The sequence below is a fragment of the Poecilia latipinna genome, unplaced genomic scaffold, assembly GCF_001443285.1.
Source record: "Poecilia latipinna isolate Pla-1442-1.1 unplaced genomic scaffold, P_latipinna-1.0 Scaffold1885, whole genome shotgun sequence".
Taxonomy (NCBI): domain Eukaryota; kingdom Metazoa; phylum Chordata; class Actinopteri; order Cyprinodontiformes; family Poeciliidae; genus Poecilia; species Poecilia latipinna.
The window spans coordinates 41,228-66,460 of NW_015114501.1; the positions used below are offsets into that span (position 1 = coordinate 41,228).

Below are 25,233 nucleotides of genomic sequence, written 5' to 3' on the forward strand. Positions count from 1 at the left end.
TACCTAGCAACACCAGCGGAGCCCAGCCCGTTCCCTAGCAACACCAGCGGAGCCAGCGGAGCCCAGCCCGTTACCTAGCAACACCAGCGGAGCCCAGCCCGTTACCTAGCAACACCAGCGGAGCCAGCGGAGCCCAGCCCGTTACCTAGCAACACCAGCGGAGCCCAGCCCGTTACTTAGCAACACCAGCAGAGCCCAGCACGTTACCTAGCAACACAGTTCTAGTTCCACTGGCAGATTATTTCACTTATAACAAGACATTTTCCCAGTGTCATAAGTCACATAATTTGCCAGTGGAACTAGTATTTTTCATCAATATTAAAGAATTATTTACTTAAAATAAGTTCCAAAATCTTGCTGAAAAGTTACAAGTAAGTTAGTCTTGTTTTATTTCAAGTGAATTAAAATATTTGCACTAGAAACTAGACAGAAATACTTCGTATCACCTTGTACTGAAACATGGTGATATGTTCTTCTTATCCTGATTTTGCAACATGAAGACCCAAAATCAAGGCAATGCTGAAATAAAGCCTGCTAAAATCACATGAGAATCTGTCACAAAGACACTAAAATCCAGTTAAGAGATGGCTCTCTAGAACTAAAAGAGCTTTATCTGTTTCGGAAGGACGTGGTTGTCTGGTTGAGACTTTCTGCTCTAATTGGTGGTTCAGCTGTTGAGACTAAACATGAATGCATGAAACACTTTATTTGCAAAAAAAAAAAAAAACCCTCGAAACTAAGCATCATTTTCCTTTCTCTTCACGTTGTTTTGTGTTAGTTTATGACATAAAAATAATGTGGGTTGAATCTTTGAGCTGAAGCTTGTGTATTAGCTCGGTTAATCACGTTGACGTTAGACGTTTTAACTCTTTATAGGGATTCACCTGACATGCTCCTTTGTTCTCTTGCCCGGCGCACATCATTTTGCCCGTGATGGTTGCGTCTGTCGCTGTGTAGCTACAGGCGCACTCGTTGTTTCCAATGACAGGAACCTCAACTTCCTGTAGATTAGAGGTCGATGGCAAAGACACTGAGGATCACAATGTGACAATTAGCATTAGATGAGCCAATTAAAAAAATAACATTCAATTTGACAAACAAAACTCCACACAGAATCTTCACCATTGCTCAACAGTCTTCCCCAGCCAGTGATCCAGCATGAAGTGGCGTTGAAGAACTGGCTGAGGTTGCTGGCGAGGCAGATGGGTCGGATGAAGTTGGTGAAAGAGACCGAGCTGCTGAGTTTCATCAAGGCGAGGTCGTTGTTGAAGAGCGAGTTGTTGTAGTTTGGATGGACGATGATCTGGCTCAACTGGCGTGAAACCTCGTTATTATTGGGGCCAGCCTGGGTCTGTCTTCCAAAGTAGAGGGTCCACTCACTCACTGTGGTCCTGCGTTTAGAGGGATTAAACAAGAAGAAAACAAATGGTCTCGTAATTAGGCATGTGTCTAATTTATTTTATGTTTTTCTTTTATTTTTTACTGTTTTCTGTCCCAAAAAAAAACAAAAAAACAAATCTCACATATCACTTTCTGCAAGCCTCAAATACCATTTCTTGCCATTTAAGGTGGCAAGCATATTTACAGGTGACCTATTGTGTTTCCTTGAACAGTTTAGGATAGGTCTGTAATCTACACAAAACATGTTTGTTACATTTATTTGCACAAAGCCATTCTTAGATAATGAGATTTTACGTTGCTCTGCCTATTGGGGGCTCTTTTCAGAATGAGCCTTTAGGTCCTCTTGTCTTTTTAAATCATATAAGTTGCTGCTGGCCACCCGCCCCCAACTCAGCACTTACACTTACACACGAAAATGGCAGAAAACAGGTGCACAAATATACAGCCATACAGGTATGAAAAGCAGAAGTGGAGCCTCCAGTACAGTCAACAAGAATGTAACAATTGGTTTCGGGATTGTAAATCAACAACAAAACATTTTGTCTTTTCCTGCAGCCATTGTACAGCGCAATCCTGGAGCTCAGATTTAGTTGCTAGGTAACAGTGCAGTCCCCATTGACTCAGCATTTGGGAGGTTTTTGAAACGGCTCATTTTCCAGACACCAAAAAACATTAACTTATTGCGAAAACACTGTGTTTTTAGAAGCAGTAAAAACCCAAATGAAAGTATAAAAATATGCTAAATGTGAATTATGCGTAATAGATCCCTTTTTACGTCAAACTTGAACCTCTGAACATGAAGTTTGAAAAAACAAGTTCTAGTTTGTCGTTTTCTGTAGAGAGCAGGTTAGTAAGCTGCAGGTGGTGAAATGAGTCGGTAGCTGCACAATGTTTGAACTTGATTGAGTAACTGCACCTTTGTTGACCAACATAGCTACATATGTTACACAACCATGGCAGAGGATGCAAAAAATAAAACAAAAGATGATAACACTTTCTTATCAGTTTTTCATGAGTTGTTCTGCTTCTATTCTAGAGTTAAGACGCACATTTAACCAAAGATATTTCCATCTCTGGGACAAAGAATACATCACCTCCCCAAAACGACAGTGTTTGGTCAACTGCTATTTTGTACCTGTATTTAACTGTGTTTATCTCATTTCTTTTGAATTTTCCACAATGTCACATAAGGAAGCAGCATGTTTGGCGTTTTCCCTTTAAATCAAAGTTGTGTTTCCAATTAACTCAGATGTAATCAATTATTGTCATCGTGATTTAATCTGTCGCAAATTACTTGGCAACATCCACAAACAATTTGTGTACGTTGCCTTAAAACGGTAGACTTGTTCTGTTTTTGCTTCTTTTTTTACAGTTAAATAATTTAATTTATTCAGGGAAACAAAATTTGCAGATGCCTGATGATGCACATTCAGCACATACCAATAGATATACTGGGAATATTTAGCAGTCGCTTTGAGAACAATATTGGGTTGTGATTTTACAATATTTAGCTTCATTTGAAACAATGGGATGATAAAAAAAATACCTTTTTGTATTTACTCAGGTCAGCATGAAAGCAGGAAATGTTTAATCAGCAGCTGCACAAGATTGGTGACTGGAACTGATTTGAATTATATTCTGCATTTTATTGTCACAGTTTTAAAGGTGAAGTCATTGTTTACTGAGAGGAAAATCCTTCTCTGTACTGATTCTTTATTTTCCATGGAAGTAAAACCTTAATCTGTTACACAGTTTCAAAACTAATATGATGCTTTTATGGTGGTAATATAGCGTGTCCTTCTGAGAAGAGGCGGCTTACTAATAATTGTTCCTGTATTTAAGCCATCAACAGTTTCATGATGAATCATAATGTTTCACTTCCTCCTTTACAAGTGAATCGAATAAAATCAAATAAAATAAAGAAGCTCTGGTTAGTGGATTTCCAGCAGAGTGGGACATGGTGAAAAACCTGTGGTAAACTGAGGGAATCAGTGGGAGTTTCAAGTTTTTTTGTTGTCGTTTGTTTTACACATCACCACCCCTTCCTACACTTCCTCCATGTGTTTGATTGCCTTAAAAAGGTCAAAACGATGAGAAACTGGATCCTTAAAAAACCCACCACAGAATAAAAACCACAATCCCCTTTTATCCATCGCAAAAACAAAATTCATTGTAAAAACTCTAACCGAAGTTTTATTCAGTCATTGCAGGTTTTCTGTCCTTAAGTTGGTCAGTTTGTGACTTTCTGCACTGGTGACCAGTCAGAATGAGAAACACTTGTGGGAAACTCGACGTGTTCCTTATTTGGCCCGGCGCCACGTTTCAGCCGACGATGCACAGCCTTCAGCTGTGCATCGTCAGCCTTCAGTGGGCTGACGATGGGCTGACAATGCACAGCTGAAGGCTGTGCATCGTCAGCCTTCAGTGGTGGAAGACGAGAGACTTCCACCACTGAGGAAGTCTCTCGTCTGCTGGATGGAAGATATTTGTCTAGTTGCTTCGCTTAAATGTCACCTCAGTGTTTTTAAAGGCAGATGTTACTGGTATCCAGAGACGTTTACCTCCTCTGAAGTTAGTATTGCTGACCAGTATTCATGTTGTCATGTTGAATTTTCCAAAGAGTTTCTGCTGAACAAACTGTGGTTTTCCACGTAAACACAAAATCTTACCAAGTACTTTTGGTCTAGTTTCTGTTGCAATTATCTTAGCATACTTGAAATAAGACAAGACTACCTTAAAAGTAACTTTGTAGCAAGAGGCACTTGATTTAAGTAAATAATTTCTTAGTATTGATGGAAAAGTACTTGTTTCATTGGCAGATTATTTCTCTTTTTTACATTATTATAAGTTAATTTATCTGCCTTTTTATCAATACTAAAGAATTATTTACTTAAAACAAGTATATCTTGCTATAAAGTTACTTTTAAGGTAGTTTTGTCTTATTTCAACTGTGCTAAGATAATTGCACTAAAAACTAAACCAATATTACTTGGTAAGATTTTGTATTTTGCTATTGCACAATAGTCAGTCATTTTTTTGCAGTGACAGTTTAATGTGACTCAAGTCTTTGAAATATAAATGAAAAATTTACTTATTTCAGTAATTACACATTCTTTAAAGACAGTGTGTATTTAAAGTTTATTCCTGATAATTATACCTTAAAAGTAATAAAAGTCCAAAGTTCAGGTTCCCAGAAAACTGTAAATATTAACTACTAATGAATCAGAAAAGGTGTTTTGAAACACTAAAAAAAGTTTGTCTATGTATTTTTGCATTTATCTGCATTCAGTATTCGATCTGCATTAGTTTTGTGTTGCAGGAAGGGGTTCAGCTCAAAGTACACATACACCTGGAATATTCAGATTTAAAATACTTTTTGTTGAACTAATGACTTTGTCAGGAAGTCGTCATATCCTGACCGTCTGGATCCTTCCGACTCCCGTTTCTTTGCTTTTCGTTTTGTTTTTTCTGGTGCGCTACCTATTCTCTCCAGTTGGGGGAGCTGCAGTCACCAAAGCTGGATCAGAAACGTTTGTAATTTTTCCACTAGTGTTTTGATGATTTTATCTTTGCTAGTAAACTCCTAACTCTTTAAAGCTAGAGGGCCTCTTTACCATCACCCTAATCTTTAGTTTCCTTCATAGAGTCTCTGTCAGATCCTGACTGGGATTATTAAACTGGCTTCCCATCAATTTATAATCTACATTAATGCTTATTTACACCAACATGTCCATGTGAAAAGTAACATTTATTGCTATAATGTGGTACCAAGCATCTCTCCTTTTAAGCAGTTATTCTAATGTTTTACATTGTGTCTGTGTGAAATAAATGAACTGTAATGTAGTTATTTGATGAAAGCTCTATATGTAACTTTAAAAGAAACTGTTGAAACTGTCACTATGTTGTGACTGTACGATATGAGAGAGATAATCTGCCTTCTTCAAGCGCTAACTAAAAACAACCAATCAGAGCCAGGAGGCGGGACTTAGTGCTGTCAGTCACTACACAACAGTGATTGTTGTGGCAGATTCTTCCCGATAGCAGAATCTGCCAGGAATGCTAATGATAATTAACAGAGCCACAGATGATAGATAAACAGTTTTCCTGGAATGGTGAGCTGTTTCTTAGCCATTAGCACATTTAGTAGAGCGTACACAAAGCTGATTGACAGCCTCTGCCTCTGATTGGCTGATTTTCAAGCAGTGGATTTCTTCAGATGGAAATAGGAGATCAGGGAAGAGATGGAGGAAGTTTTTTCACAGATTATCTGTCTCATAATTACTGTCACAACACACATTTAACAAAAATGTAAAAAAAAAAAAAAAAAAAGATTATTTTATAAAAGTTATATACTTTATGGTTTTTTAGGTGTGTTAAAGCAGAGACACTTGAAGGCTAAAGTTTGTCAACTGACTTCTTCTTTATGCTCTTCTGTTTTTGTTTGTTTTCTTCTCCTTTAGCTTCAAACTTTAAGTCTGAATGATTATTATTTGATTATTTTCAGGTGCTTCTGGTCTTTTTTGATAAAAAGCATTTCTCCTTTTCTCATAAATGTTCCCACAGTGGACGACATGTTGAGTGGGTCTTACGTCAAGATGCAGTGGGCCGCAGTGAGAACCCACTGGCTGTTGATGAGCGTCCCTCCACAGACGTGGCTCGACCTCCGGTGGATGCTGACCTGCCACGGCCACGACCCGGCAGTCGCGCCATCACCGCCCACAATCTTCGTGTTTAGAGGTGCGACTCCGCAGTCTGACAAAGCAAACGGATCAGAATTATATATCCAGGAGTTTAGTGATAATAATAATTACTAGAGTAATTTTCATTATTTACAACTTTAGAAAGTTGTAAAAAGAGGCATTGCACTCACCCTGAGCTTTCAGCCCTGCAGGAAAAGAAAATGAAAATTAATGACAGCTTGGTGATCGCAGTGTGTCAACATGACCACACGAGGGCGCTGCAGTTGGCGCTTTCTTTGAGAACAGTGAACTTTGTACTGAACTTCGTCATGTTTTATTTTTAGAACCCAATTCGCTGTAATAAACATTTTATTGTTCCCTACCTGTACTACCATGAATTTAACAGATAAAATTAAGCTTCAATTTCCTTGGTCAGTTTATTTATAATCCTCATATGTGTTAAAACACAACAAAAACCTGACAAATGTTTACACACCGTGAAAACATAAAGACAAAACTAACATACAAGTATTTTTTCATAACATATGGAGAAAATGTCTTGTTATAAATGAAACAATCTGCCAATGGAACTAGAACTTTATCCTCAATATTAATGAATTATTTACGTAAAACAAGCTCCTGTTTCTTGCTGAAATGTTACTTGTAAGTTAGTTTTGTCTTACTTCATGTGTTCTATGATATTTACACTAAAACTAGACAGAAATACTTGGTAATTTTGTGATTTTACTGTGCATTTTTATATAAAATGTCATAATTTCAAATTTTACAGGTACAATTGAACAGGAAAAACAATTTTTTGAATTCTTTTAAACACAAAAATTCACCTCTTGAGAATTTAAATGGATTTCACTACAAAGAAACACTAAAAATCATCTTAAACAGTTTATATTCACCTGTTTGCCACATAACACACACACAAACAGGGTAAATATAATTAATATAATTAGTAATTAATCCCACCTCGGCCAGAGAGGACCGTACACATCAACAGCACCCACAGAGTCGAAGCCGCCGCCATGTTGTTTGCAACCAATCTTCCTGTTTTCTGTCTGCACAAACTGTTGAGAAAGCTTTTATCCAGCTTCTTGTCTTTGTTGCTTATATGTACGTTAAGGAAACAAGGAAAACACTTCCTGCCCAAACCTGTTTCTCTTCATGCCAGTACGCTCCCTCCTGTTGCCTTTGCATGGTTCCAAAGCCTGAAAAATAGTTTACAGTTAATTATAGAGTCGTCAAGAAATGTCTGACGTCGTGTGCTTTCTATTCATCTCTTATCCAAGCAGCCCAACCTGTTCTTTTCTAGCATCTCTGGTAAATGTGTGTGTGTGTGTGTGTGTATCATAGTTGTAATCTGACCCCAGATACACCTCTGTTAGATAAAAAGGCTTTTGGTTTCTGGAAAACAACACACACCATTTCTAGACATTCACACAGTGCAGGTGATGCTATGAAGGACGTCAAAATGGCAGCTGATGACACTGCAAAAATACTAAATCTTACCAATTAATTTAGGTTTAGTTTCTAGTGGAATATCTTAGTACTTAAAGTGAGACTAAACTAACTTACAGGTATCTTTTCACCAATTTCTGAAATTAAACTGAAGATTTTGGAATGTTTAATAGCAACTTTTCAAACTCCAAAATTTCCAAATTTCCTCTACAAATTTTTGAGATTAATCTTAAAATTTCTGATTTTTTCTTGCAAATTTTAAACTTTTCAAACTCAGAAATTTCCCAGTTCTTTCTATGCCATTTCTGAGACTATTCTCAAAATTTTGGAAGGTGTTATAGCAAATATTTGACTTTTAAAACTCAGAAAATTTCAAGTTTTTCAAGAAAATGTCTGAGATTAATCTAAATTTTTTTATTATTTTCTAGAAAATTTAAAACTTTTTAAATTCAGAAATTTTCAAATTTCTTCTAGAATATTTTTGAGAATAATCTCACAATTTCTGAGTTTTTCTTGCAAATTTTAAACTTTTCAAACTGAAAAATCCAAGTTTTTCAAGAACAATTTTGAGATTAACATTTCTAATTCATTTTTAACTAACTTTCTATTTTTCAAACTCAGAAATTTTCAAAACATCTTCTAGAAAATTTCTCAAATTCTAAATTTTTATATATTTTTCTAGCAAATTAAACATTTTCAAACTCAGAAATTTCTAAGTTTTTTCAAGAAAATGTTGAGATTAATCTCAAAATGTTATATTCTGCTTTCTTCTAAATTTTTAGCTTTTGGAGCTCAAATATTTTCTTGTTTTTTTTTTGAAAATATCTGAAATTAATCTAAAAGTTTCTGAGTTTTTTGGGGTCATTTACTTCCTTTATTTTCTGTCTAAAGTGGCCCTAACGATCCGTCATAGAAAGGTTTACCTAATAGGATGCTTGTTTTTTTGTTAGATTCCTCTTTCTATCTTCTTCAGGAATGAGTAAAAGTGGAGCAGGAGATTGATCGGCGGATTTGTTCAGAGTCTCAATTTTTCTGATCGATCTTCATTAAACCATCATCTTCGGTCCGAACTCTGACCAAATTTGTGGATCTAAGCGACTGAAATGAGAAATGGGAGGATGTTTGGATGGATTCTTCTACCCTGATGTCAAATCTCTTCAAAATAGTTTTTATTTAAAAACAAAAGCAACGTTAAACTGAAATCAAGCTGACGTCGTTTGTCCAAAGTTGCACCATCACCATGACCATGACATTTGTTATTTATTTCTCTGTCTGCCAAAACGTTTAATGAGTCTGCATGGAAAATAAATGTCCTGTTTTAGCCTAAAGAAGGATTTTGTTGATGTTCAGACCAAACCAGAGACGAAACATAAAGTCATCAGGTGAAAGGTGAAAGTTCTCCTTCCTGTTATTCGTCTTTTTAAATGTTCACACTAAAACCAATCGGTGTCAAAGGAGAAAAGAGAAAATCTTCCGTTAAATAAGAGTAAGTGTTCAAACACAGTATGCAAACAAGTCAAATGAACAAACATTAGTCACTTTCTAAAGCATTTCAAGCCTTGTGTTTGTTTCACACATACTTCAGCTCTGTGACGTAGGTACGCTGTGTTATTCTAGGAAAAAGTATTTGACTGTTAAACATATTCAAATATAGAATAAATATAACCTGAGTAAATAAAAAAAGTATTGTATCAAATTATGATTTTAAGGAAGCTGCTCAAACCAGCCTGGCCTTCTTAAATTATCCACATTTTCCAGAAATCTGAGTTGGATTTCAAACACAAACCAAATTCCTGCCGGATCCGTTAAAACCTTTCAGAACCAGTCTGCACTGCAAAAACACAAAATGTTACCAGCTAACTTCATCTGGTTTCTAGTGCAGAGATCTTAGTACACTTCAAACTGGACAAAACTAATTTACATGTTACTTTTAGAAAGACACAGAGGAGCTTGTTTTCAGCTGATTATTCCTTAATATTGATGAAAGTATTAGTTCAACTGGCAGATTATTTCACCTATAACTTGGGAAAAATGTCTTGCTATGAGTCATAAATTTTAAGATTGATCTCTGAAATTTTCTAGAAAAAAAACAAAAACAAGGAGAAAACTGAAATTTTGAGTTCCAGAAGTAAAAGCTCAGATTTTGAGATTAATCTCAAACGTATTTTAAGGAAATAACCTGGATATTTCAGATTTTCAAAAATTCCCAAGTTTTTTCTAGAAAATATGTGAGCTTAACCTAAAAAAATTTTCTTGCCAATTTTCAACTGTTGGGGCTCAAAATAAATGAAAATGTATTCCTCCTTTTTTCCGTTTTCTATCTACGATGGCCCTAATAGTTTCAATATCCAAAGTGAAGCAAGATAAACATCCAATTAAGTGAAAACTTAGACTTTCCTCCAGCCGTTAACCCTGTGAGGAGCTCATCACGGCCGGGACTAAACTCTGTGAAGGAGAACAGAACCTCCTTTTCTCTCCTAAATGTAACTTTTTGCTCTCTCAGAAAAGCGCTGTAGTGTCGGCTGAGTGTTTGCCCACACCAGCTCAGTGGGGATTACTCTCCGTTTGTTCACGGCAACACTGCACCAATGTCAAGCAGCCCCCCAGAAAACCTTGGACTCCGGCCCGTGTGAATTTTAAGTGACCCGTTTCCTCCACTTGTGCTTCCCCGCACATCTTTCCCCTCTTTCCTCCTTTATTTGGAGGAACGTCCACATATCAAAGAGCCTCCTTTCACTCTCTGTGAGGCCCAGGAACAATATTTCTTGTTCCTTCGGGACAATCCCGCCCACTGTCACCTCGGATCTCTATATAAGCATGAGCCTGCAGAACGGACCTGTTGATAAGAACCTGCAGTGAAGACAAGCCCGACCATGCGGTGTAAAGTCCTCGTCTTCGCTGTGCTCCTGGCTCTCATAAAGCCTGGTGAGTATTGTGTGTTATTGCACTCACAGGCCTGCATGGATAATCCGGGGCATAATCTGCGGGTTCCAGCTCAAACTGGACATTTGTAAGAGTTTTACTTCCTGTTTTAACTCTCAGAGGGAATTTATGCTTTGTAATATTGTGATCATGCAATATTAAAGTGGTGTACATTCATGCATAATGATGATAAAGTAGAAAAATGTAGATTTATTTCTTTAAATTGTCAATTTAATGCTTACACTGCAAAAACACAACATTTTACCAAGAATTATTGGCCTAGTTTCTAGTCCGAGTATCTTAATGCACTTCAAATAAGACAAACTAACTTAAAAAGTAACTTTTCAGCACAATATAGAGGTTTGTTTTAAGTCAATATGATGATAAATTACTAGTTCCGTTGGCAGATTATTAACAAATCAAATGTTATTTTTATGGCACATTTAAGCAACAGTTCAGTTCAAAATGTTTTGTCATAGGAACATAAAAAAATCAACAAATCAACTACCACTTTTTCATCATCCATCCATCCATTTTCTGAACACCCTTGTCCCTCAGTGGGGTCGGGAGGGGTGCTGGTGCCTATCTCCAGCTAACGTTCCGGGCGAGAGGCGGGGTACATCCTGGACAGGTCGCCAGTCTGTCGCAGCACTTTTTCATCAATATTAAGCAATTNTTTANTTAACACAAACCTCTATATCTTGCTGAAAAGTTACTTTTAAGATAGTTTGTCTTATTTTAAGTGAACTAAAATATTTGTTCTAGAAACTAGACCAAAATTACTTGGTACAATTTTGTGTTTTTGCAGTGCATCAGCACCAATATTGCAGTTTTTGCAATAAGTACTGCCATTATTTACTTATTTATGATCTGATAATGCTGATAAAAAGAGGACAAGGAAGTGGGAAAAATGTCAAAAAAGCATAAAAAGAGTCTCCAAGTAAGGCACTGTAACACTTTATGTTAATTTTTATCCACATGTTCCCTGGTGAAACATGATGTCTGCTGTGTTTTTATGAAATGATTGTCTAGTGTGGCTGATTCTTCCTGCTGCAGGATAAGTAGAACATTAAAACTGAATTATTTCAAGAATAAAAATGTAGCTTTTTAAAAAATCTTCACTAAAACAATACATAGAACAATATAACTGCTTCGGGGTAAAATGTCCTTCAGCATTTATTGGAAATCCTAGCAAAGGTGTGGAAAATAAATGAATACTGTACTGCAGTATCTTAACTGAAAAGAAAATTAAGAAAAATGCAAGTTTTAATGCAACAAAAGTTGTTCAGCAAAAAATATCCTACATGAAGAAATAATTTTTTTTTAAAATCGAAGTTACTGTGATAAATGAAACCAGATGAAGACGCAACTTTATCCTGCACTGCAGAAAATATAAATCTTACAAGTTTTTTAATCTAGTTCCTAGTTCAAATATATTACATTAGTAATCTTCCTAAAAAAAACCTTTTCTGTACCATCACAAACATTTACATATGGAGTTTTTGCAGAGCACTACTTGGACTTTGACTAGGTCAAATGAGATCAAGATTGAGCTTTTCAGCAACAAAACACTCCAGGTGGGTGAGGTGTGAAACAAAAACACCTTTAAGTATGGTAGGCGACCTATGATGCTGTGGGCTTGTTTCACCTCCAGAGGCCTTGCTGAACATGTTAAATAAAAATAAATTGGTCACAGATTGGAATCTGAAAACAGGTTGTTCTACACAAACATTACCAAGTATTTTTGTTCTATGTTCTGGTGCAAATACCTTAGTTCACAAGAAATAAGATCAAACAAATTCACAAGCAACTTTTCAGCTAGATAAAAGAGCTTTTTTAAATTTCCATAATATTGATTAAAAAATACTTGTTCCACTGGCAGATTATTTCACTTATAATATGGGGAAAATATCATGTTACAAGTGAAATAATCTGCCAGTGGAACTAGAACTGGGTTGCTTGGTAACGGGCTGAATTTAGCTGGGGTTGCTAGGTAACGGCCCCACTGGAACTAGAACTTTTTCCACCGATATTAAGGAGTTAATTACTTAAATCAATCTTGCCAAAAAGGTTTCCAGTGAGTAAGTTTTGTCTTATTTCAAGTTTAAGATTTTTACACTGGAAACTAGAACAAAAAAGTTTTGTGTTTTTGCAGTGCACCAATTTAAAACAAATGACTCCCCAGACGGAAACACGGCAAAAACACAGATATTACCAACTATTTCTGGTCTAGTTTCTACTGTAAATATCTTAGTACACTCAAAATAAGACCAAACAAACTTACAAGTAACTTTTCAGCAAGAAAATAAGAGCTGGATTTAATTCAAAAATCTCTTATATTGATGAAAAAGTTCTAGTTCCACTGGCGCCGTTACCTAGCAACCCCAGCCAAGCCCAGCCTGTTACCTAGCAACCCAATTCTAGTTCCACTTGCAGATTATTTCACTTGTAACATGGGGAAAATATCTTGCTGTAGGTAAAATAATCTGTAAGTGGAACCAATACATTTTCATGAAGTAAAATTGACTTAAGCTAAAAAAGCTCCAGTTGTGCCTCAGTGTGGAAAATAACTTTCTCAACATGATTGATTGCAGCTGAGTTTGAAATTACTTCACCTTATTTGCACTTATAAGCAACAAAAAGGCGTCGTTCAGTCCTAAAGGCTCGTCTGTCACACTTTGCTGGAGGTGAAACATAAACACTTCAGTGTGGAAAGTTTCGTGTAACTTGGTGCCGTATCTGCATGCAAGTATTTATTGTGCAGGTTACTAATTAAGCCGATTAGAAGACTTTATATTTACACCGATTCATTGAGAGTGGGTCATACTGCGATTACTGATTTACCTTTAGAGAGGAAAAGAATGAAACTAAAACACTAGAGTCTGGAGACGAGTGATAAATAAAATAAAAATCGACCTATCTGCGTTTAACTCCAAGTTCAAAGACTGATATGATTTGGTGTTGCTTTCAAATGCACAGAGGATTTTTCATTCCAGGAAGAAAATTAAATAATTTCCTATGAGTTTTGTTACTTCCTTCTTGTGCTGCAGAGAATATTACAAGAAATATATGAAATAAAATACAAACCTTTGCATCTCAGTTAACTAGAATACCATCCAAGTTAATTTTCAGTTATTAAATTTAAAATGTGAAACTGATATATAATCTTTATTGTAGTTTTAAAGAATTTGATTTAATTTTAGAAAATTACAAACTTGAGAAAAATAAGTTGTCACAAAGGCCACTGTTAGACAAACTGAATGTCAGAGAAACTGAATGTGAACAGGATGATGTTCTTAAGCATTCGGATGGAAAGTTGAGTGGAAGGAAAAAGTGGAACTTTTTCCTTCCACTTTGTTTAACCTTTGTTCAGTTTAACCTGAACAAAGGTTAAACTGAACAAAAAGCACATTTAGGAGTTTTGGGGAGACCCAAAAGGCCTGGACAGCAGCTGGAGTTGGTGATGCAGGAACCTGCACACATGGACTGAAACTGTCACATTACTTGAGTTAGGCCACTCCTGACCCACAGGGAGCATCAAACGCTTCTTACCTGAGACAAACAGGACAACCAACCGTCTTTTGTTTTTGTTTATGCTGTGATCTGTGTTTTCTGTCATTTATTTTGAGGTTTTTCTGTGTTTATTAGCCTGTTCCCCTGTGAGTCCCTGCTTCCCTGTTGACTGCTCCCAGCTGTGTCTCATTTCTTTAATTACCCTCCCACTGTATTTAGTCCCACCTGTTGTCTTTGTCTCTTGTCGGATCCTCGTCGTGTTGTGTCTTGCTCCCTGTTGTTCTGTTGGACTAGCATTGAACCATCATCTTCATCCTGGCCTGCCTGTGTCCTCCCTCACCTCACCAAAACCCCCCAGTCATGACAGTTTACTTATTATTATTATTACTCTTATTTTAACATTATACATACATTTTTTTCTTGTATTATTTTTCTTTTCTTTTAATAAATAACCAACCTCTTATTGTTTTTGTGCAGCACTTTGGTGCAGTTTTAAACCTACATAAATAAATTTAATATTGACAAGGACTATACATTAATAAAATATATTTAGATAAAATATATTTTATTTAAGTCACTTTAGTTTTATGTAATATTGTAACTTTATGGATTTTTTTCCCTCTCATTCATTTTCCATTCACATACACCGAACCTCTTAAGTAATGACGTCTTGCAGTTTACCCTCATTATTGGTTTTATGTAATATTCTTACTTTCTATAATTTTTCTCCTTCCACTCAACTTTCCATTAACATACTCAGATACTACAGTCAACCATTTAAGCAACAACCAACCTCCTTTTTATTGGTTTTATGTAATATTCTAACTTGATGGATCTTTTTCCTTCCACTTAACTTTCCAGATATTTGCTCTTCTTGTTTATTTCTTTTAGGTGATATTCAAGCTTTCAGATAAACTGAATTTTTTGCTTCATTACCTCCAAGTTATAACAAAATTAACAACTTAAATGCATCACTCTGTGAAATTATCGACATGAGTTTTCCTTTTTGAATGAACTTCATTGAGATGTGCTTCTGTTTGCTCTGCTTCAGTGTCTGCTGATGAAATCGAGGCGGACCCGAACACAAATGCGACGCTCCCCTGCAGCTTCTCCCCACCAGGAGACAAAATGGACGTCTCTCTGATCAGAGTCGACTGGACGAGAGAAAACTCGACTGTCGCCTCCTTCGATGGAGCAGAAGAAGAAATAAAGGAGGGATTCAGCTGGGATCCCTCCGATTTTACCAACGGGGATTTTTCCATCTCCATCCTCAGCGCCAGCTTCAGTCTGCAGGGGGTTTATAAATGCACAGTCAGCTACAACTCTACAGACCTGCTCTCTAGAAATGTCACGTTCAGTATTCTAGGTATGTTATAGTTTACTTGTTTCTAATGGATTCATTCTGTAAAACTGAAGCAAAAATTTAAAGTCTACAATGGCATATTACAGATTTTGTGGTTAGAAAAAAGGAGTACATCTCTGCCGAAAGAGCTCAGAAATTTTGAGATGATGTCAGAAATTTTCTAGAAAAATATTGGGATTTTTATACAATCATAAATTTGTAAGAAAATGATTAGAACGTTTGAGATTAATCTAAAAAATTTCTAGAAACAACATGGAAATTTCTGATACAAAAGTCAAAAATTTTATCAGAAACTATTCAACATCTGAAATGTCAAATTTTCCAGAAATAAAATTTATATTTTCAAGCTACTGGTAATAAATGTATGAGAGAAAAAATTTGACATTTGGAGATCAAGAAATTAAAAAGAGAGAAAGAAAAAGAAAAGGGGAAAAAAAAAGAAATTTCTGAGCTCCAAAAGTCAAAGTTTTGCTAGAAATAACTCAGAAATTTTTAGATTAATCTCAGAAAATTTTTAGAAAAATCTTGGAAATTTTCTGGCTCAAAAAATTATGAGAAATAAATCAGAAATTTTTCATGAAAAACCAGGAAATTTCTGAACTCCAAAAGTTGAACATTTGTGGGGAAAAAAACTAAGAATTTTTTAAGATTAACATATTTTAAAAAAAAAAGAAAGAAACTTTTCTGAGCTTCAAAATGTCAACTTTTGGAAAAAATTTCTTAATTTTTTGACAGAAATGTACTCTTTTTTTTTTCTACCTTGGCCCTGATGCTCCATTGTGACAGTCTGCTTCCTTTCTCTGTTGTTTCTGCTCTTCAGCGCCCCCTTCAGTCTCCGTGCCTCAGAAGTGGGTTCTGTTAGAAAAAGAGAGCCAGCTTGAGTGCCATGCCAGAGGCTTCTACCCGCCGCCGGTGTTTTTCTCCTGGACCAGAGAAGAAGAAGTGATCCAGCCGGCCCTGCAGGTGGAAGGCGAGCCGAGTCCGGATGGATTCTACACGGCGGTGAACAACCTGACCTTTTACCCGTCCAAAGAGGACCAGAACGTGACCTTTAGCTGCCAGGTGTCACACAGAGGCAGCACCAAGGAGCTGGACTTCCGGCTCAGTGTCACGCGTGAGTTTGTTTTCAACAGAAAAATGCTCTGTGGCCTGAGACTTAGCATGAAAATCTCATTATGACAGAGTATTAGGATCACAGTACCGTTTTATACATTTTCAAGAAAAACTTGAGAATTTCTGAATTTAAAAAAATCAAATATTTGCTAGAAAAACACTGAAATTTTTAGATTAATTTCAGACATAATTCAGAACTCCAAAAATTAAAAGTTTTAAATAAATAATAACTTTAAAATTTCTGACTTTGAAAAGTTAAGAATCCTCCCAGAAAAAAGAAGATTTTTTTTTTTTTTAAATTTTGAGTTTCAATAGTAAAAAAAAAAATACTTTTGGAAAATTTCTCAGTTCGGAAAGTCAAAATTTTCAAAAGTTGAAATTTGCCATCATTTTAAACTCAGAGATTTTCAGATTTTTCCTAGAAATTTTTTTTAGATTAATCTCAAAATTTCTAGAAATTTTTACTTTTTCAACTGTTTTTAAAAAATGTAGATTAATCTAAAATTATATGTTTTTTTTTCTTGCAACTTTTGAACTTTTAGAGCTCAGAAATTATTTATTTTTTTCTAGAAAATTTCTGAGATAATTCTCAATTTTTTTAGTTTATTGGCATTTTTACCCACAATAGCCTTAACACACTGCTGCATCTGATTTAAATTAATTTGAGTCTGAAGATTTTTCTTGCTTGTCTTCTCAGGTCTCCCTTATGTCAGATTGTCCGTAGTTCAGACTCGCTCCACCAACGCTCCTCTTACTCTTTACTGCGATGTGGAGCATTTCTACCCAGAGGACGTGTCCGTGTCCTGGTTCCAGAACGGCACGGCACTCCCAGAACCCCCGGCCACGGATCAGAACCTGGATCGGACCTACAGCACCAGGCGGTATTTCACGTTGAGCCCGGAGCAGAGGCGGAGGCGCGGCACGGTGGAGTGTGCAGTGAACCAGCCGGGGGCGGTGGATCCAACCAGAACATCAGAAGATCTAGACAAGCTGGACCCTCAAGGTAAGAGCTCAACATGCTGGTCTACACTGCAAAAACACAAAGTCTTACCAAGTCGCTTTAATCTAGCTCTAACTGCAAATATCTTAGTACTCTTGAAATAAGATAAAACTAAGTTACAAGTGACTTTTCAGGAAAATATAGCAGCTTGTTTTGAGTAGATAATTCTCATAAAAAGACATTTTCACACATTATAAGTGAAAAAATCTCCTAGTAGAATTAGTTTTTTATTTTTATTTTATTTTCACAGATTATTTACTTAAACTTCTGCTGAAAAGCTACTTTGAATCCAGTTTTGTCTTATTTCAAGTCAGATATTTGCATGAGAAACTAGGCAAAATATTTGCTAAGATTTTGTGTTTTTGCAGTGTAGGAAGACAGTAAATAATTTATTTTCCATTTTTGTTGATTCTAAGATGTGATAGTTTTTTTTTTATTTTCTGAGAATCTCTGGGCTTGTAAATGCTTTCTCGTATCTGATTAAATAAGATATCTTCTTCTGGTATCTTGAGCTGCTTGAAATGTGGATTTTTTAAAGTGTATTTTAGTTTTTGCTGTTTTTGTTCTTCTTCATTAAGTTTTTCCTTTTTTTTCCCTCTGCCAGATGAAGCTCCTGTGTTGACGAAGTCAGCCAAAGCGTCCGTGGCCATGATGTGTATCTCTATTGTGTTGGTCTTCCTGCTTTGCTTCGGCTTTTCCTGGAGGAGGAGAGACGGTGAGTCAGAGCCTGAGATGCAGAAAGTTTAAAGGGGATCTTTTACTCAAAATTATCATTTTTCAGTTTCTTGCTCTTTCATTTGTGTCTCTGCTGCTTCTAAAAACGACCCAAGTACTTAAAAAAACCATCCAGCTGTTTTATTGGCAATAACTTAATCTTTTTTTGTTTCAAAAACCTCCCGACTGTTAAGTCACATTCAACTGGGCCGTTACCTAGCAACCCCAGCAAAGCCAAGGCCTGTTACCTAGCAACCCAATCTGAACTCCAGAACATTTTGAGAGTTTTGTTGGTGACTTATCATCTAGAAACCACTTGTTGGTGACTCTGGAGGAGCTGCAGAGATCCATAGCTCAGGTGGGAGAATGAGTGGATAGGTAAATAAATCTGACATTTATGGAAGGGCTAAATACAGATACGACCCTAAACAGCCAGAGACATGATAGGATGGTTTAGATTGAAGCATATTCATGTGTTAGAATGGCCTACTCAAAGTCCAGACCTATATTGAGTTGAGAATCTATGGAAAGACTTAAAAATTGGTGTTTACAGTCAGTCTGACTGGGCCTGACTGAAGGAAGAAATATGTCAGTCTTTGGATGTGAAAACTCATGAGGCGATTATATAAAAACATGTCACAGTTTGCATGTATCCTGTCCAATCTGCATCACAATCAAGTTCAACTTTGTGTTGGTTTACCACAGAAAAGTTTTTTTAAGTGTTTTAAAAACTGTTAAAGGTCTGTTTTGAGTGGGACATTATGGACTTAGTGAGTACTGTATCTTTATGTGGCCTTTTCAAGGCTAAAACGTTCTAAAAACTGGGTAAAACAAATAATGCACGAGTTTATCTTCTAAAAGGTAAGACACACAGTCAGGCGCTGCAAAAACACTAAATTTTACCATGTATTAATTTCTAGTTCCAAATGCAAATATCTTGAAATAAGACAGAACTAACTTACCAGTCATTTTCAGCATCATGAAGAAGTCCGTTTTAAGTAATTAATTCCTTAATGTTGATGACAAAGTTTTGGTTAAATTAGCAGATTATTTTACTTAAACCAAGACATTTTATCCAAGTTATAGGTGAAATAATCTGCTGGTGGAACTTAAACTGTTTTCATATTTACATTAATCTCAACCAAAAATAATTAGTAAGATTTTCTGTTTTTGCAGCGTAGGAAGAGAGCTGATCATTTATTTTCTATTTTCATGGATTTTATCAACAATATGTCTCACATTAGCAGAAATAATAGAACAAAAACACAAAAAAGTAAAAAAGAGTATATAATCACATTTTCTGCAAAAACTAAACATATTTTAGGTCAGTCATTTGTTGTCTTTATTTAGTCCATAAAATATTTTAAAATTATAACGGATTTTCTTTATTTTATGAGAAAATATCTTTTTCAAAATATAACAAAAATGCTTCAAAATGAGGGAGAATTTTTTTTCCTGCAAATGACAGATTAAATCCCATTTGCATCGCTGCAGCAGCGTGTTCACACATTCACTCAGGAAATGTCACGAAGCCGCATCCTAACAGGCCAGTTTAAAAATAAAAACATTTATTCTACTGACTCTGCTTTTAGCTCTAAGTGAGTTAATTTCTGAGAAACAGGTTCAGTCATGTTGGCATTTCCTTCACCTTCTGAACAGAAACATATATTTTGTTGATCTAAATACATTTTTAGTTTTTTATCAAGCAGATAATTTTTTTTAAAAGTGTAAAAAGTTTATTTATGTTGTGATTACTTGCTGAAAGCAGAAATTCAAAAAGAGCAACGGTTTCTTAAAGAGACAGAGGCCCAATTTCACAAAGCCAACATTCCTTTTAAGTCATAATTGATATATAGGGCATTTTTATCAATCAGTCAAGTTTATTTTTGACTGATTCAGCACCAAGACTGTTCAAAATGTTTTACATGATAAAAACACAAAAATAATTGAAGCATCACATTTTGTTAACTGCCATTGTTACACATGAGGATGTTGATTAATGTTTCATTTATTATGTTTCAAAAGCAACTTAAAACAGGAGGGGTTTCAGTCTGGATTCAAAGGAACTCAGTGTTTCAGCTGTTTTGCAGTTTTCTGGAAGGTTTTCCAGATTTGTGTTGCATAATAAAATTACTTAATTGTGCTATAATAATCAAGTAATTGTCATGTGGCTGGAAAACCCATAATAAAATTATTTTGGCCCTCATTGCAAAACGTTTGGACGCCACTGGGTTAGAGGTCAAATTTAGGGGAAGGCCAGATGAAGGAACTGTTTATTTTTTTCTAACGCTTTCATTTCCTCTGCCTCACCTGCCACAGAGAAACAGAAGTCGCTCACTGTGTCAGGAATCATCCTGCCGCCGCGCGTCATCGCCGGCCGAAAGGGGCGGGTGAGCGTGAGCATCGAGGGCCGGCGCGTGGACCGGGTCCAGACCAGGTGGTTCCTCAACGACACCGCCATCAATGACACCTCGCTCACAGGTTGGGACACTTCAGACGCAGCAGGTTTCATCAAACTGAGCTAAACTTGGATTGAATGACAGGAAAAAATTAGTTTTTTTCTTAATGTAAATACAGGAAAAGTAAGAAAATGTAAGTGAAATGTTGTGTATTTTAGATTGTTGACAGGAAAATGGATGAGTGCAGGTCAAAAGGTTGATCTGGGATTCTAGAGAGAAGAAATACCAGACCATTTCTGCATCATCCAGCACTGCAAACGGTTTAGTTTCTACTGCAAATATCTTAGTACACTTGAGATAAAACAAAACTAACTTACAAGTAACTTTTCAGCAAATTATAGGAGCTTGCTTCAAGTTAGCAATGCCTTGATATTGACTAAAAACAAGTAGTTATAAGTGAAATAATCTGCCATTGCAACAAGACATTTCACCCATATTGTGAGTTAAAATGTCTTGTTCCACAGGCAGATTATTTCATTTATAGCTCATAATTTTGAAGAATTACCTACTTAAAACAAGCTCATATTTATTGAAGAAAAGTTTCTTGTAAGTTAGTTTAGTCTTATTTCAAGTACTAATAAAATTACATGGAAGAAAGTCCATAAAATTACAAGAATAAAGTCATAAACCTACAAAAAAGTAGTTATAGAATTACACGAAGAAGATCATAAAATTACTAGAATAGTGTTATAAGATTACAAGAAAAAAGTTGTAAAATTACAAGAATAAAGTCATAATAGAATAAACTCGTACAAGAATGAAACCGAAATAATACGAGAATAAAGTTGTGGTATTTCAAGTCATTGAATAGTATAACTTTATTATCATACAACTTCATTCTTCAAAATAAGTAATAATATTATTTTTCTCATTATATTATTACTTTGTTCTTGTGGTTTTATAACTTTATTCTCATCATTTTATTTTATTGTTTTTTATTAGTATCGCCCTAGTACTGCGTCATATATTTGCTCTAGAAACCAGACTAAAAACACTTGGTAAGATTTCGTGTTTTTGCAGTGCAACAGCTTTTAAATAAGTGATGGTGAAATATTTGCACATCTAACTTGTAATGTTTTCTCATCAATGTCTCCATAATCCTCCCGCCTGACAACATAACATGCAAATAGAAACTTCCAGGTCTAACTTTAACTGCCTTTACACTCCGCTAACCACCATCCATCTGCCCTTCGGTCTAACTCTCACCTCCCCAGCTTCAGAGAAAGGTCCTCTGCTGTCCTCCAGAGGCGAGATGGGGTACTACAAGCTGCACACGCAGGGGCCGGTCCTCTCCTCCGGAAAGGGGACCCAGCAGCTGGTTTCCGCTCTCACCTTCGTCCCGCGGATTTCTCTGCACAAGGGCGCTGTGTTTAAATGTCAGGTGTCCTATGTGGGCAAGGACAAGATTGTGGAGGAAAGAGTGTCGGGGAGGTTTACTATTCTCTGTAAGAAAGCCTGTTTTTTCTCTTCAAATACGTTAAATTTTTCTTTATAATCTGATTGTAACAATGCTTTTTTTGTACGCAGCTGCTCCAGAGGTGTCTGAAATACAGCTGGCAGAGACAGAAAATAATCCAGGTAAATAAAATCCTCATGTAAAAATTTCTCCACATCCGTTGACATTAAAAGCACAAACTTCATTGGGACTAGAAGGAATAGTGAGTTTAGACCACAAAACACCTCAGACTGAGTCAGTAAACATCAATTTTCAGCAGTATTATGCTGTGGGAATGCTCTTAGCACAGACAAGGAAGCTGATCAAAACCGATACATGGCACCCAGAGTAACTGTTTACATTTACTTAGTTTTTATTATGATGTACTTTTTACTTTCACTTGAATAGTTTTATTATGAAGTATCGCTACTCTTACTTGAGTAAAACGTAATGTGAGTAACTTCACTGAATAAAGAACAAACATACTGCAACCAAAAATTCACCAGATACAGACCTGCAGTTTTTATTAAAGTGTTGTGATTTTAATATTAAAATAAATTGATTTGAAAAAATATTTATTTTTCCTGATCTTGTTATTTTGTAATTATGACACTCATTTTTTCATTTTGGTCTTTAAAATACCAAAATTTCCATATTTTGATCGGCTTGATTAGGAAATTTTTAAATATTAAGTGATTGATGTTTTGATCAGTTACTCAGCACTTGAGTTTCCTTTTTACTAAATACAATACCAGTCCCACTAAAACACATTCAGGTTTGTGTATTAAATGTACCATCCAGTGTGTTAGTCTCCCGTGTTTTCAAAGCTGCGTCCTTTTCTTTCAGATGTCATCAACATGACAGTGCAGGCGACACATTTCCATCCGGATGTCATCACCTTCCGCTGGTTCTGTCAGGGCGGGGAGCTCAGCCCCGTGGCTTCCAAGGCCTCTTCGTCGCCTCGGCCCAATTCAGAGGGCTTCTTCTCCGCCTTCAGTCAGTGCAAACTTCCCCGCTGTGAGGTGGAGAAGGGCGCCACCAAGGTGTGGGTGAGCGTGCACCACGTCGCCCTGAAGCAACCAATCACCCGCGAGACTAGAGGTGCCCACAACAGAAAACGAGCTGCGTTTCCATTTACCAAAAAATTGCGCAAACTGAAATGACGAGAAAAAAATAACTTAATAGAAACACATCAATTTTGACAAAACTCATGTTTTGCCATAAAACGTTTTTGTGCTGGAACCATATCGAAAGACTTTTTTCACATCACATGAATCACGTGATCAACAACCGGATGTTACTACTGCCGGGAACTACAAAGACGACAGGAAGTGGTACAAGGACGATGGTTTGTTTTTGTTTTTTCAGACAATGTGGAGCCGATTCCACCAGAGCTTTCACAGCGTCACAGTTCATAAGAAGTTGGTTGTTATTTAAATATATTAAATCCATAGCTCTTCTGTGAAATCACCAACTACAAATTCCCCAAAATTGTCCAGAAAAGTTACTTGCAAGTTAGTTATGTCTTATTTCAAAAGTGCTGAGATATTTGCACGGTGCAGTGTTAGGGCCACGCTTAGAAAAAAAAATTACAAGAATAAAGTACTAAAATTACAACTTTACTCTAGTAATATTATGAATTTATTCTTGAAATATTATGACTTTATTTTCATATTTTTTTTTATTAGCACGGCCCTTAAGAAATAACACACCGACGTCTCCTCTGATTGGCTGATGGATGATGGCTGAATTATGAATATTTCTCATGTAACTGTTTACATCCATTTTAATGGCTTATTCACGTGATTTTGATTTAATTTCCTATTTAATGGACACACAGAAATTGCAAAATTACTTTTTTTTTCGGCATCAGCAGAATATTGACAAAGGTTTGCATACATTTGTAATGGAAACGCAGCTAATAAAAAGAAACTTTACATGTAACATATGTCACATTTCTGCAACATTTACTTCCTTTCAGGCTTCATCAAAAGGCCGTGTGTGTCTGATGTTGTCAGCTTCACTCATGCCTCGGATCAGAGCTTCACTCTGGGATGTGAAATCACAGATTTCTACCCTCCAAACATTTCCGTCACGTGGCTGAAGCTCCGAGGTGGAGAGGAGGATGACAGAGAAGAGGAGGTGATAGAGGGAGGAGAGCTGTGGGGCCCCATACAAACTGAACCCAGACTCTTCAGGGCCACAGCAACTCTGAAGAGGAAACCAATCCTGCAGGAGAAAAGGGTCAGAGGAGGCGGCATTACCTGCAGAGTCCAGCATTGTTCCCTAAAGGAGCCGATAGAGAGACACTGGAGAAACGGAGACAATGGTGGGAAATATTAACATTTACAGTTATTACAGCCATATTAACACACATTAACAAATGTGACCCAAATCCGTATTTTAGCTCAAATGCAACCTATATCCAACTTCATCACTGCAGTCTGAATGACTTAATTCTACAACAGAGTTTTAGAACCAAACTAATAAAAATGAAAAACAAAAATTAAATTATGAGTAAAAAGTTTGTAAGGGAATTACAAGTTTTATGAGAATACAGTCTTATGAGCAACAACGTATCAATATCAGAATTATTATGAAAATAAAGTCATATTATGAGAATCAAACCGTAATATTATGACTATTCTCCTAATGCTACAACTTTAATTTTGTAATACTATGACTTTATTCTTGTAATGTTCACTTTTTTTGTCATCATTTTATGTATTTGATCATTTCTTTCAAATTCAAAAGTACGTTATTGAGCCCAAAGGGAATTAAATGTTGTAACTCATATTAATTAAAAATTCTTCAGTTATTGTAAATAGTGATGACTGTTGGCAGGAAAGATCTCCTGTGGAGGTCTGTCTTATGGCAAATCTGAAGAAGCTTCTGACTATAGCTCTCAGTTTTTCTAAGACAGCCTCTCGGACAGGATGGTCAGGTTTGTCCATGGTTTTCTTGATTTCATGTAAAATCATTTCCTTTATCATCTCCAGAGGTTCCACAGTTTTCCTAGAACAGAACCAGTCTTCTTTATTTATTTATGATTTAATTCCCTAATATTCTGTCATACAATTCCAACCTTTTCAGGGAAACCCCCCCCCCCCCCCCCCCCCACAAAACAAAAAAAAAAAAAAAAAAAAAACAAAAGAGCTGCAGGC

General features: G+C 36.1%; 2 protein-coding genes across 4 annotated transcripts in view; one reads left to right on the plus strand and one right to left on the minus strand.

Annotated features, from left to right (window-relative positions):
* Positions 1–7,354, minus strand: part of LOC106934943 (testisin-like) — an 11,395-nt gene extending 4,041 nt beyond the window's left edge. Inside the window, exons 1-5 of the mRNA XM_015015126.1 lie at positions 7,062–7,354; positions 6,272–6,286; positions 5,991–6,153; positions 1,123–1,391; positions 885–1,030 (exon numbers count right to left, since the gene is read on the minus strand). Coding sequence (XP_014870612.1) covers positions 885–1,030; positions 1,123–1,391; positions 5,991–6,153; positions 6,272–6,286; positions 7,062–7,119 — 651 coding nt within the window. The 5' untranslated portion in view covers positions 7,120–7,354. The remainder of the gene's footprint in view (positions 1–884; positions 1,031–1,122; positions 1,392–5,990; positions 6,154–6,271; positions 6,287–7,061) is intronic.
* A 2,859-nt stretch (positions 7,355–10,213) lies between these two features.
* LOC106934952 (uncharacterized) overlaps positions 10,214–25,233 on the plus strand; it is a 21,124-nt gene continuing 6,104 nt past the window's right edge. Inside the window, exons 1-10 of one of the 3 annotated variants that reach the window (XM_015015136.1) lie at positions 10,214–10,475; positions 15,037–15,351; positions 16,169–16,462; positions 17,159–17,464; positions 18,066–18,176; positions 20,495–20,656; positions 21,765–22,079; positions 22,162–22,212; positions 22,916–23,170; positions 24,051–24,398. In XM_015015136.1, coding sequence (XP_014870622.1) covers positions 10,424–10,475; positions 15,037–15,351; positions 16,169–16,462; positions 17,159–17,464; positions 18,066–18,176; positions 20,495–20,656; positions 21,765–22,079; positions 22,162–22,212; positions 22,916–23,170; positions 24,051–24,398 — 2,209 coding nt within the window. In that variant the 5' untranslated portion in view covers positions 10,214–10,423. The remainder of the gene's footprint in view (positions 10,476–15,036; positions 15,352–16,168; positions 16,463–17,158; positions 17,465–18,065; positions 18,177–20,494; positions 20,657–21,764; positions 22,080–22,161; positions 22,213–22,915; positions 23,171–24,050; positions 24,399–25,233) is intronic. The other 2 variants (XM_015015135.1, XM_015015137.1) reach the window with 2 other exon arrangements.